This window comes from Suillus discolor (assembly GCF_016758755.1).
Source record: "Suillus discolor strain FC423 chromosome Unknown F5147scaffold_32, whole genome shotgun sequence".
Lineage (NCBI taxonomy): Eukaryota > Fungi > Basidiomycota > Agaricomycetes > Boletales > Suillaceae > Suillus > Suillus discolor.
Window position 1 is genome coordinate 265,789 of NW_024541279.1, and position 13,215 is coordinate 279,003.

The following is a 13,215-nucleotide window of genomic DNA, read 5'->3' on the forward strand; positions in this document are numbered from 1 at the left end:
ACTGTTCGGTATTAAAGAATCAAAAAATTACCTTGAATACTGTCCGAAGTCTGTCACTGCTTCAGCTGGAACTGACTGACCTTCATGGCGTAGCGACCTCGCAAACATGCGCTGTACCATTTACATATGTATCCCACTACCAGAACTCCGAGTCGGGAGCCCGCTCCTTGCACCAGGATTAACAGATGTTGAATGGTGCGCTTCCAGGAACTACTGGCGTTGACAAATCGATAGGTAGCCAGGAATAGTATGGGCCATTGACATATTCTCGTGGAGTTGAGATTGAGATTTATTTATTTCTGAGAAAGAGCATGCCAGCATCACGACTCACGTCGACGAGCAGTAGACCACCATGATGGACCTGACTATGGTCTCTCGAGTCCATCAGAACGTGAGTTACGACAAGGTGAACTTTAATGGCTTCTTTTCAGTCGACCCCGACGTGGGCGACGTACGTTCTCCCACTTTCAGTTAGACTCAACACTAAACGCCGCGTAGTAATTAACAAATTTGCAGGATGGCTCGCCTGCGACGTGACACGCTTTCAACATCCAGTACTACCCACTCCCCAACGTCCACCTACGTCAACCCGCCTATGCCAAGTCCATCAATCTCCAAACCATTTCGTATTTTTTCGACAGGGACGATATTCTTGACGTATTCGCTGGACCTTTGCTCGCATCCAGTTCCGGGTACTGCGTCTCGGGCACAAGCAGTCACCACCGCACGTGGCGGTAGCGCTGGACATATACTTGGTTTTTTGGCAGCGCTTCCTGCTGCTGTGGAACCCATGCTCATCGCGAGTTTGGGCGCGTCGCCCGACGGAATTCGACTGCGAGATGAGCTAGAGACAGGTGGAGTGCGCACAAAATACTGTAAACCCTGGCCTGGTCTCGGTGTTCCATCTGCATGGGTAATGCATGCCCGTGATACTGGTGAAAGAACTGTTATAAATCACAATCCACTTCCAGAGGTGTCCCATGAAGATTTTATTGCCTTGCTGGGCCCTGTTCTTGCACCGGAGAAACTACATTGGCATTTCCCACCCACAACTACCTCCTCAACCACCTTCGCCCGCTGCCGTCTTCCCAAATGCATTTGTTTCTACTCCACCACCGAGAAATAGTATGTCTTCCAGACCTGCAACAGCCCCTGCAGGCAGCACCGCTCCACATATGGCGATCGTACCCACTCAAAATCCACTTTCGCCAGCGCCTTTTGACTGGATGCATTTTGAAGGACGGCAGTATCAAAACCACGCTCTCCAACATTCTTGGAGTAGACGGTCTTGCACGTGAGCGAAAGTGGCGAGCACATTGTGTTCTCAGTGTGGATCTCGGCCGAAGGGCACGAGAAGGCGTCGAAGCTGTATGTCCTTGTACTTTTTTGAAACATACTCTATTTGATCATTTTTATGCAACCAGCTCATCCCTCACGCAGACGTCATCTTCCTTTCAGCGCAAACATTTCCCTCGCTCTCTAATCCCCAACTTAACGCTAGTCAACCCTAGGCCCACCTTCTCCGCGCGCTATCCTCCTTGCGCTCGCACGACACGCACCTCCACACGCGCTCCTTGTATTATATGGAGGTGCCCTTGGTTCAGCCCTCCTCTCCCTTCCCACTCGTGAATACCTCCAATCCTCTTCCTGGTCTCCACTCCCGATGGGCAGATCCCATGCACACACCAACTCCAACTTACACTCCATCATCTCCACCGCTGATGGTGTTGAGAGCGTGCGCAGCGGCTCAGAATTTTGGGCTGGTCGCCGCAGCCCCGACTCAAGCGGGTTCACTATGGGTGATAACCCCTCACCTGCCCGAAATCGTGACAGTGGATACTCAGAAGACCACGACGACGAGCCAAGAAGGCGCACGTCATCGGCGGGAGAATCCTTCCACCCACTTGATGATGACGACGACGAAGATGACGCAAGGTCTACGCATACCACCCGCGGGACATCCTTGCCCCACTCACCTCCCAATCCTCATCTTCGCACTAACGGTCATGGCCACGACCACGCACATACACGTCCTCCCCAGCACGTACAGAGCTCTATACCCGTGCAACTGCCGCCGCCGCCACCACCACCACCTTCGGAGGACCTACAAGATGAAGAGGGCGCGCATTCCGCGTTCATCGCGGGGATGATCTGGTCCCTCAGCAGGCGCACTCTTCCAGGGGCGCCATATACCCCCGTGCAAGCGGAGGAGAAGGAATTAGACGTCACTGCGCGGTGGAGGCTTGATGAGTGCCTGCGATTTGCAACGGAGTGTGCGGGGCGCAAGGCTGGCGGATGCGAGTGGGGAAACTTGGCTATGGAGATGAGAGACGTGGGGTGGTTTGATTGACGACGAACTTTCTGACGAAAAGTATTCCACCACTATTTCTGTGTTTGACAGACTGTGATACCTTTTATTCATATACCCTCACGCACATCTAGTTTTACACGGTACATATACCCCCATTTTCAGAGGTGATATACCAGCTTTCTTGTTTACTGAATATATACATTTCTTGAGCAGACAGATTGTGGGGCAGCTGGGCAGTATCATGATGATACACCTGCCATAAGATATTGATAACGACCCTACAGAATATCAACAGAACTTCCTTCAGGAGCCCTTCCGCGCCCACATCGAATATATCGTCACCAAGAATACAAGTAAAAAATATTAATGTCCATTCAATGAGATCTACGAACACTCTGCCAACTGATGAACCCACCACATCATGATATGATCATGGGAATGGGAAGGTGCAAAGTATGTACTTAGTAATACTGCATGGTCGAGAAACACCAACATGCCAGCATCATATATATCTTTCGGTCTCTTGGCAACAACGGGACCCGGGGGCGTAACCGTGGTCTGTGATAGCAACTCTTACATATAAATTGTGTGAGGGCGACACCACAATGACAGTCAGGTACAAAAAATAGAGCCTCAATATGTCGAAATGGAGCAAACCAAAGTCGTTTCTCACCCCTTCAACAACTTTCCTTCGGAAGAGTCATTCATCTTCTCATATGGCTCCCGCACAATCGGATTTATGTCGTCCTACTGGCAGAACATCGAGTAAGCAGCATGAAAGCGGCTGGTCTAGGTTACTGTTTGCATTTCGAGTGCTGTTGTGCAGTCTGGTAATCATTTCACTAGTGCTCTATAAGTTCTGCGACTTCGCTTTCTTGCCGCGGCCAATCTGCCGTCTTTCTCATTTGTGGCTTGAAGGTCCTTGTAACGGACTTGCCGGGTCCCTGTCTCCAGGCGTTAATTCTACTACATGCCCTCAGTGGACGGCTTTACATCCAACCAAGCATCGTGGGCTCAGCGAAGACTTGGATGTGGCATACAGCTCAGAAGACTTTAAGCAAAGAGCTATTCAGGTCCTTGGAGAGGCAGTCCGTGTACCGTAAGTCCTAATGTCGCATATCACTGTGGAAACATGGACGCGCTCTTAGGACCGAATCGTACGACGATAATGGACCGGTCGGTGAAGACAGTCGATGGGATACATTTGCAGAACTCCACCGAGTTCTTGAGGCCTCATTTCCTCGCGTGTACGTTGGGGCCTTCAAGTCTGAGCTGTCGTTTCATAGCTTATGTTTTGTTTCTAGTTACGAGTCCCTCAATGTCACCAAAGTCAACACATATGGTCTGGTTTTTCACTGGCAAGGATCAAGTACGGCAAAACCTTACATCTTGGCCGCTCACCAAGGTTATTCTCGTTTGAACATTCTACGGAATCTCAGTTGACGTCGTCTCAGATGTTGTGCCAGTTGAAGGTCAGACAGTCAAAGACTGGAAACACGATCCGTATTCAGGGTACTATGACGGTAGGCAAACTTTCAACCCCGCGAGGTGCTACTTATACCTGTATTATCACAGGCACGTGGATATGGGGACGTGGTACTGGCGATGACAAAAGCGACTTGATACAACAGTTGCTCGCCATCGATTCTCTGCTAAAGCAAGATTTCTCTCCTGCACGCACCCTTGTACTCTCGTACGGATTCGACGAAGAGTCCAAAGGCACAGAGGTCAGTAAAACCGCTACATACAAGCTCCATTATTGATAGGTCACTTCAGGGTGCCGGTCATCTTGCTCGATACTTGGAAGAAACGTATGGGCACGATTCTTTTGCCTTGCTTCTTGACGAAGGAGGTACGTGAACTAAATGTTGCAAAAGGCACAATTTAAATCTGCGTCAGGTCGCTACACGGATATGGGTGGCATTGTTTTCGCGGCTCCCTCAACATCTGAGAAGGGATATCTTGATGTCGAGATCACGCTTTCAACTCTGGGTGGTCATTCGAGCCTACCACCTTCTCATACGGTGCGTGTTGATCGCTACACTTTCTGACTGATAATTGATCTGTACTGTACAGAGCATCGGTCTCCTCTCCCGTTTCATAGCAGCGGTGGAAGATAACCCGCACCAAGCCAGCCTTTCTCGAACAGGAACCCCGTTTGCGACGACGCAATGCCTTGCGGCCTACAGTCCACTGTACCCTGACGACTTGCGAAAGCTCGCAAGAAAAGCGGTCACAAACGATGCAGCTCTGAAGGTGCTTCAAGAGCGACTTCTGGCTTCGGATCCCCTGTACAAAGCAATGCTCGGGACTACACAAGCAGTAGACCTCGTCGAAGGTGGCGTGAAAGTTAATGCTCTCCCAGAGCGTGCTAGCGCAGTGATCAATCACCGCATTGCAGAGCATAGGTTTTGCCTCTTTTGTAGGATTTTCAGGACTTTGTTCACTTCTTACTTTTAGTTCTGTTGACGAGCTGCAACAGCACATGATCGACCTTTTGACCCCGTTGGCAGCCAAGTACGACCTCGCACTCGTCGCGTTCGGCAGCAACGTGACTTATGGTAGTGCTGGTCGAGTCGTTCTGTCTGACTTCCTCGGGACGGCCTTGGAGCCTTCGCCTGTGACACCTACCGAGTATGGCCCTTGGGCACTCTTGCAAGGAAGTATTAAAGCTGCTTTTGAGAGCTCCCCTACTCGCAACAGCAGCAAGGTCGTGGTTATACCCTCCCTATCTATCGGTACGTTGTTTGTCTGGGTTGTACTGCACGATTCTGACGAATGGTGTCAACCAGGCAACACTGGTAAGCAGCTGCTATCTGCTCATAACGAATTATCCCTTCATGTAGTCTCAGACACACGATTCTACTGGAATTTAACCAAGCATATTTTCCGCTTCTCGCCGTCCTTTGACACTGATAGTTTCAATGGAGCACACACTGTCAATGAAGGCAAGTGTTACATAGTGTTACATTACTTTTCCCGCTCATGCAGTTCCCCATACCAGCTTTCCGTGCAGACAGCTTGAATGAAGGCGTTCGTTTCTACACCAAGTTCATCTTGAATGTGGACGAAAGTGATTTACTGTGAACAGCATTGTTTTATCTTGTTTTATTTTGCCGTTGTTGGTGTCGCGAGTCTTAGCACGCCTCTTTGTTTTGCTGTGAGCCAATGATTTGTACAGATACCCAGCACGTATTCCCACCTGCCAAGTCAGCAGGAACTTTGCTTGACCTAAATGCTAGTGTTAACTTTGCAAGTAACTAAAATTCAAAGGAATGTTCCACACGCCGTGACACTGCGAGTCGTTTTTATCAAGTTACTTCCGAAGGTCCAGCCTTCCTCTCCCTCCTCGCACATCTCCCCATGATAGGATGATCTCCACTGTGACTCAGAGTGTTGAGACACGGGCGGCACCTATAAGTGGCCTTCACTCCCCGAAAGCTCAAACAACGGTGCTATAGCAAGGATAGAATCAAGCAAAGAAAACGTGGGCCAACCAACCTAGCAGCCTTAGTACGGGCGTAGCTATTTTGACGCGGCCGTGACGCGGTGTGACGCGCATGTGACGCGAGCCTTGACGCGGCACTAACGAGCCCTTGACACGGCCATTGAAATATTGACGCGCCATTCCTATATGTTCTACATTCGACTTCCAGATCAAGTTGGACGAGTTCACAACCATCCCTTTGTTATTTTATTTGACATAGGGACATCTACAACTAGGTACATAAGCCAATGACTATTTTCTTTTCCTCCCTCTCTGGACCCTTCGAGCCTGTGTGCCGACTCTGACCTCCAGTTGTCTCCTCTTCTTGGCTGACAACTTACAAGCCCAATGGCCCAAGATTATCAGTTCTTAATACCTCCTCCCATGTGAATATCCTTTCAAAGTCGCCGTCCGGCCATGGGTCCCATACATCATCTGTTGAGATCTGGTCACCACCGCCAGATTTGGGACGTAGTAAGTTGGATGATCGATTCGGACCACGGCGTTTATTTTCTCGGGCTGCAGAAGGACCAACACTTTGTGTATGTGCAGAGGTTAAATAACTCGTGTGAGTGGTGTTTCATGTGTCGAGGGAGGGGTGGTGCATTTGATACGGAGTGTGCAGTGACATGTGAGGGCTGGATGAAGACCAATGTACGCTCAATGCAGATTACTCACTCAAGGGTGCATCTGAAATTGATTGGGTGCACATGCAACTACAGACTCGAGACTCACAGGACCGAACTCGTCATCACCTCAGATCAATAGATTTCATTTCACGCAGCCTATGAACCCCACAAATGCTATTCAGTTTAGCCAGTGGTACAGCACCTCCGAAAAAAGTATCAAGAGTGGTTAGTGGTACGAAACACTCAGGCAGTGGCCCCCAGAAACGGCAAGATGCACCCGGATGATTCGACGAATGGCTCAGACATCAAAGAAGCCAATTGATCATGTGCTGGCTGCCAATCTGCCTCGAGTTCAAGTAGTGCTTCCGAGAAAATCCCTGATGGCCCGATGAAGAGCCGGAAAAGAAGCGTCGCAACAAAGGAGATAGTGCTGCAGATGTTTCCTCGGCACAGATACCGTGAAACATGTGTTGCAAAGAAGATTGATATGCACGAGCGACCAATGCCTGCACAAGAGAAGGAGCAACTTGCGAAGCCGCCTGAGTGCCACCTCACAGGCGCGTCACGACCGCGGCAGGACCGCACCTGGCCTCCTTAGTACCAGAAGTATCTTTACTTCTTCAAATTCGGCCTCTGGTATTAAGCCATCGACTCCAGAATGACTATCTTTCTCTCTCCCTTATCTCAATTCCATTCGATGGAGGAACAACAGATAAACAACAATGTTACCAGTAACAACGGTGTCATTGACCTTTCACATCACCTATCGGATGAGCCTAGGAATCGACTTGCCAACCCACTAAAAGATATCATGCGGGTGATCAGCGAGTGCCCAGTCACTGATCTAATCACTATGGCAAACGGTAATCTCACTATCATGCACAGTGGTGAAATGTAGTCAAACGAATACCTTCCAGGCGATCCTCATCATTCGCTCTATCCTTTCCAGCAAATCATGTACGAAGTACCATCTGTACAGGACCCATCTGATCCAGTCACCTCATGGAACAACTCTGGGCGAACGCAGATCATCCATTCCTACAGAGATCAAGAGTGCGTACTACCCATTTGTAAAGCCTTCCGGTATTCCCGCGCTGCTGGACTTGTACAGTGCAAAGATGCACTCACCGATTTCACAAACTTGATATTCGCTCCGCCGAATCATCATGTCATGTTGACAATCGGGAACTCTGATGGTCTCGCAAAGATTTTTCGTCTCTTCGGCCAGAAGGGAGATCATTTCTTGACTGACGAGTTTTCTTTTCCTGGTCAGTGAGTAGACTATCTGATATTGTTCTGAGCTAATCTCGTCATGCTGTAGGTATGACAAACTGTCCTCTCGCATACGGCGTCAAGTGGGTTGGTATTAAGATGGATTCTGGTGGTATCATTCCTGAGGAGCTTGAAAAAGTTCTCATCATATGGGATGAGGCGAAATTAGGACGACGACCTCGCGTTCTCTATATCGTTCCGTAAGCTTCCAAATTTCAGTCTGAATGCACACCACATAATGTATCATCAGGGTTGGCCAGAATCCGACTGGATCAACATTAAGCGTGGATCGTCGCAAGAAGATCTATGCCATCGCGCAAACATGGGACTTAATTATCATAGAAGACGGTAAGTCAACTCAACGGTGTTATCGCACCTCGTCTAACATTCTTCCCGTAGATCCTTACTATTTTCTGCGATACGATGTATCTCAACCGAACTGCGCGTCAGCAGATCCTGATGAATTTATCAAGAATTTTAGAAGCACTTTGATACCTACATTCCTGTCAATGGATGTCGACGGCCGTGTGCTTCGTCTCGACACGTCAGTACGCCTAGTAACTGGGCTTAGTCACCTTTTTGATCATTGTCTACAGGTTCAGCAAAGTGCTTGCCCCCGGAATGCGATTGGGTTGGATCACATGCAACAAGCTTTTCCACCTAAAATTGGGAGAATATACCGATTCATCGACCCAGCCGCCGCACGCCTTCGGACAGATGTTCGTCACCGAAATGCTCAGCGAACACGGCTGGAAAATCGAGGGCTTCTGTCGGTGGCTGAGAAGCTTACGCCTGGACTACCAGAACCGTCTTGATTTCTTCCTAGACGTTTTCCAGCGCGAAGTAGAACCCACCGGTTATGCGAGTGTAAACCGCCCTGAAGCAGGGATGTTTGTGTGGATAGAAGTATTTTTCGAGAAACATCCTCGGTTCGTTCGCGAACGGTATTCTGGTGGCTCGCCTGTTGTTGCGCGGACTAATACGGAATGCCTCCTGAAGGAGCTTTTTGAGACGTTGATGAATACCCAAGGCGTCGTGTTCATGCCAGCTTCTACGTTCGCTATCCCAGAAAATCCTCTGTGGGTGGAAAGCAATGGGCATGTGCCGTTGAGCGATGTGAGTGTCATGGATTCAGCAATACTTTGATTGACTCCCCGACAGCGCACCAGGTTTCTACGTGCAACGTTCGCTGGTACTGAGGATATCGTCGAAAAGGGCATGATACGCCTTGGCAAGGGCTTGCGAGAATTCTTTCAAGAATAGCAGGAAGAGCAACCGCAGTGATTACAAGTACACGCAACATTAAAAGTACATGCGTCCATGAAACCCGTGATGAAAGAATGAATCGCGATCACAAAGGCACAGGATCTTCGAGGGTCAACGTCTTGTCAGCGACACGTCTCATGAGTTCATCCGCCCTATCCAGATTCGCTTGTATCTTCTGGTCCCTGCCACCCATCGCCAGCTCAGAGACTCCCCATATTTTCTTCATCTTGGGAACAGTATCCCGTAAGCCGGTCGCTACCATGAGGAAGTTTTCAATCGGGACGCCGGCATTTCGCATGCAATCCATCGTACAATTTAGGTACCCTGGAAAATGGTTATGAAACGCGTGCAGTCTGCGCTGGAACACCCACATGCACGTAACTCGTCATCCTCGGGGTATTTGCTGGATGCGTGCGTGTACTCCCCTGCCGCTTTCACATTGTTTCCAGAAGATCAGTAGCGTATCGGGCCATTTGCACGTGATAGAATCCGAGCATCTTGTCAAGTAAGACGATGGTCAGCACAGGACCGGAAGCGCGGAGAGGTAGAGAGCATATGCGTGAGCAAGCCATCAGGGTAAACGATGAAAGATGACATGAAACCAGGGTCAACCGGCTCATCACTGCGTGTCTGGACAGCTATCTCAGTCTCTTTGAGAAGATCCTCAGCTTCTTCCTTCAACTGTTCAAGAGGGAACTTGGAGTCCAAGCCAGGGTCATCAGTATAAGCCTGCCATACGGTTTACTCCGGCGGCACTGTTGACAACCAGTAAGATTACGATGAGAAAGGTAAGCACCTTTCTGCATCCCTGATACATGGCATGCAACCGAGCAGTGACGACTACTTGCATGATGTTTCAGTCAAGACAATATGACATTGCAGCTGCATACTCACCGTTCAGCATGACAGCTATGACCAGATTTACCCAAGGGTCTACAGAGAATGTAACAGTACCTGACACACTCATTTAGTGGACACCTCATATTAGTAGGATCAAACACTACTTAAAAAACTCACACCTGTTGCAGTCATCATGTTGAGCCAAGTTTAACAACGTGCTAGTAAAGGGTGCTCACTTACTCCTACACGCAAGTATTAGATGGGAAGGGGAGGCATGAGTACAGCACGTTCACTGCATCTGACGTCGAAACTGACGAAGAAACTGTATGCCGCCAGTGAGAAGACACCAGTACAGTGCATGTGAGACATACTCGGAATATTCACGCTGATTGCAATAGACAGCTTATTAGCACAACGCCGCCCAGTCAGTATCCTAGTGTAACGCATCTAGGCCATTTGAACGTCAGTGCAACTTCTCAACCATGCTTACAACACAAGCTACACACATTGAGGTATAGCACAGTCGTTGGTGACCAGTGTTGCCTCTGTTCTGAATTACTTGCTGTTCTTCAGATGGGAGGACTCTGCTCACCCAGATCAATTCGGTCTATAACATCGAGTTACTCTTAGCGAGATGGTTGCTCCAGTGATGTCAATCAATTTACCTCTCGTCCGAGCGTAAGTACTAGAAATATCTGGTTCATCAGCATTTTCTCGAATACTCATTTCATTGCTCACCAATTCGAATTAGATCAGGACGTCCCCGATACCATCCAACCGGTCTGTACAAACCTAACAAATAGCTGAAAAAACGAAACGAACTGACTACTAGCCACCAACTGGGATCATTTGAGACCAGGGTCATATTCGAGGGATGTGTGTAAGCGAGTGACGAACTTGGAGTGGTGGATCGTGGTGCCACTAATATGAGGCTCGAAAATTAGCTGCTTTTAAGTGTTTGTTTGATAACTTGTCATTCAGGCAAGCAGTACTATTGTATGTGCCCTAGGTCTTCGAGGCGCAAGTATTGGGACCATCGATTGATCGTACGATTGATATTTGAAACTCCTTGGGTGCTAGCGTGTTAGGGCTGCACGGATGGACGTAGGCCATTACGAACCCAAGTCATAATGATAATTTCCGACTCGTGTGGTCTTGCAATTCGCTGGCACATGCGCCTTAAGTCCATAGACTTTAACACATTGGAGATTATTAGACATGTCAGCACAGCGACGGTTGTAGGGTCTGCACATAATACGCTTTTCGCAAGATGAACAAGACATGGCTCCTGATTATGATAATAGTCGTGACTCACCAACAACTAGCCTGGTCCGCAAAGAGGATCATTAGCAGGGATCATTTATCTGTAACATTGGTTGGCACGCTTTATGTTAGTGGTGCATTCGATTTCTTACGCCTCGTAAATCACTGGCACTGCTAGCTGTTCACAAAGAATGTCAAAGGAATTCACAAAACGCACATTAGTGGGATTGAACAGATCGTGATGACTACCTGAGTGACTGTTAAGGCCATCCGGTCAATCCAGTAAAGGCATCTGGCCGATAAGACATATCCCTCGCGAAAAAGACACTGGAATAATTGCGCCAGGTAAACTGATATGGAACAGCTTTGAGGTAGAACACGAGCCACAATTTGTGACATCGTGTTATGACATTTCAACGTCCTCATCATCGCTGGCATCCTCCAAACCATCCCCGTCGCCCTCTTCATCATCTTGGATCGGGGACGGCGTGATGCCTAGTGCATCGAGGGTTCCAAGAAGTTCTTGGACATGTTCTAATATAGGCGTGTCTGGATCTGACTGCGACTTGTGCAACTGGATCCAAAAAAGTAAGTACTCAGATATTGACTCGCAATGAATGAAAGGAGGTTGCGCAGTCATTACAACAGGACTTGCAAGATGGGTATAAATGAGACTGACTAACCATTTGGCAAGTTTCTAAGCAGTCCCTTGAGTCTCTAGCTATATCCTCCCAGGTCAGCCCTTCACTTCCTTCTACTTCACCTCCCTCTTTCTGGCGTTCGGCCACCAGCCACCACCCCCACCCCATGAGGTACCAGCCTTCTACTGAGGAATCATCGGACGCAAGAACATTTTCCAAAACATCAAGAGCCTCATGGTAAGCGCCACACTCCAGAAGTAGCTTGGCGCGCGCAAGCCGCACGGAAAGAGGAAGTGCCGCAACCAATGCTTGATTGCGCGCAGGAGGCGCGTCTGGAGAGGAGGGTGGGAATGTAAGAAGTGCAGCTAGTGCCTCCTCCATTTTTTCTTGACTGAGGCGGACGCTGGCAAGGCATTGCAAAGCCTCAAGATTATGTGGATCTATCTGTAGAGCATTTGCCAGAAGGGAATCACATGTTGACGATGCAGCAGGATCAAAACTTTTGTTCAAAATACGTCAAATCTTTCACAAAGGCTTTCCGATTGGTAGATTGAGGACGCACCATAGATCATACTCAGGGTCCATCCATACCTCGACCATTCCAACGTAAGCCCTCACGATATTGCTCCTCACCTCATCCTCTCCTTCGTCATGTTCATCCCCCTGGGTGGGCGAAGGTGCCTTACCTTTGAGTTGTGTCTGAAGGATGTCGATGGCTGCCTGATAGTGTTTCAAAGCAGTGTACGGATCCGCGGAGAGTTGTGCAAGATAAAGATGCGCTGAAGGTGGCGGAGGTGTAGGAGCTGTTGGATGTGGCGGAAGCAATGTTAAGAACAACTTAGGACAAGTAAATAATCAGGTGTATAACCCAAGTCAAGAGACAACTTCAACTTGCCTCTCTCGCTTCATCCACTTCCCCAGTTTCGAGGAGCACGACACCCATCATCTCCTTCGCTTGATTTTTTTCGCTCACTGATCCATCGTCCCTGACAAGAGCACGATCGATGAATTTGCGTGCCAGAGGAAAGTCGCACTGTACAATGAGCTCTTGAGCCTTGTCAAGGAGAGCAGAAATGGCTGGAGCTGCTGAGCTCGACGAAGATTGTGAAGAGTTCGTCACAGCGGATACAGACTTCTTGGCTTTCGTGCGTGTTCGGCCCATTTTGAAAATCGCAATCAAAGGATATGCGAGATTCGAGAGTCAATATTTGATTGATTTGGTATAAGTGGTAGGACCCCAGAAACCACAGTCATTGAACTCGCGGGCTTGGCAGCCTGAGGTTCACCCAAATTCCTGCCATCGCTAGATGGCGGGCTCCTTGAAGAGGCACCCTCAAATAATATTAATATCTATGTTTTTCCAACTTGGCTCACGCACGTTTTTACTGCATCATTGCTGCGACGGTCAACCATACCTGGAGAGAGATCATGTTACCTGCCTGGTTTAACGTGAATGTTTTGTTAGGCTCGACCATAGGGAACCGAAGGAAGATATATCCCCCGTCT

General features: G+C 48.8%; 5 protein-coding genes across 5 annotated transcripts; 3 read left to right on the forward strand and 2 right to left on the reverse strand.

Annotated features, from left to right (window-relative positions):
* Positions 1-517: 517 nt before the first annotated feature.
* F5147DRAFT_746029 (uncharacterized protein) lies at positions 518-2,350 on the forward strand (the record flags this gene model as incomplete). Its single annotated transcript, XM_041439809.1, has 4 exons — positions 518-1,125; positions 1,248-1,368; positions 1,425-1,442; positions 1,502-2,350. 4 exons carry the CDS (start codon positions 518-520, stop codon positions 2,348-2,350), a joined length of 1,596 nt encoding a protein of 531 aa, XP_041292110.1.
* Positions 2,351-2,990: 640 nt separating this feature from the next.
* F5147DRAFT_837478 (uncharacterized protein) lies at positions 2,991-5,828 on the forward strand. The gene is made up of 14 exons (XM_041444076.1): positions 2,991-3,104; positions 3,158-3,410; positions 3,460-3,558; positions 3,616-3,716; positions 3,766-3,834; positions 3,887-4,038; positions 4,088-4,163; positions 4,211-4,335; positions 4,388-4,719; positions 4,772-5,049; positions 5,104-5,112; positions 5,164-5,259; positions 5,316-5,541; positions 5,599-5,828. Exons 1-13 carry the CDS (start codon positions 3,086-3,088, stop codon positions 5,396-5,398), a joined length of 1,692 nt encoding a protein of 563 aa, XP_041292111.1. The 5' UTR covers positions 2,991-3,085; the 3' UTR covers positions 5,399-5,541; positions 5,599-5,828.
* Positions 5,829-7,070: 1,242 nt separating this feature from the next.
* On the forward strand, positions 7,071-9,006 carry F5147DRAFT_803105 (pyridoxal phosphate-dependent transferase). Its single transcript, XM_041443319.1, has 7 exons — positions 7,071-7,290; positions 7,345-7,695; positions 7,749-7,899; positions 7,950-8,047; positions 8,099-8,243; positions 8,296-8,815; positions 8,861-9,006. Exons 1-7 carry the CDS (start codon positions 7,086-7,088, stop codon positions 8,960-8,962), a joined length of 1,572 nt encoding a protein of 523 aa, XP_041292112.1. The 5' UTR covers positions 7,071-7,085; the 3' UTR covers positions 8,963-9,006.
* A 44-nt stretch (positions 9,007-9,050) lies between these two features.
* On the reverse strand, positions 9,051-9,869 carry F5147DRAFT_774455 (uncharacterized protein; the record flags this gene model as incomplete). Its single annotated transcript, XM_041441611.1, has 5 exons — positions 9,051-9,289; positions 9,337-9,390; positions 9,490-9,694; positions 9,762-9,805; positions 9,860-9,869. 5 exons carry the CDS (start codon positions 9,867-9,869, stop codon positions 9,051-9,053), a joined length of 552 nt encoding a protein of 183 aa, XP_041292113.1.
* Positions 9,870-11,257: 1,388 nt separating this feature from the next.
* F5147DRAFT_698216 (uncharacterized protein) lies at positions 11,258-12,892 on the reverse strand. Its single transcript, XM_041437539.1, has 4 exons — positions 12,605-12,892; positions 12,272-12,546; positions 11,752-12,208; positions 11,258-11,642 (listed from the first exon to the last, which is right to left on the reverse strand). The coding sequence occupies exons 1-4, from the start codon at positions 12,869-12,871 to the stop codon at positions 11,472-11,474; spliced, it is 1,170 nt and encodes a 389-aa protein (XP_041292114.1). The 5' UTR covers positions 12,872-12,892; the 3' UTR covers positions 11,258-11,471.
* Between the last annotated feature and the right edge of the window lie 323 nt (positions 12,893-13,215).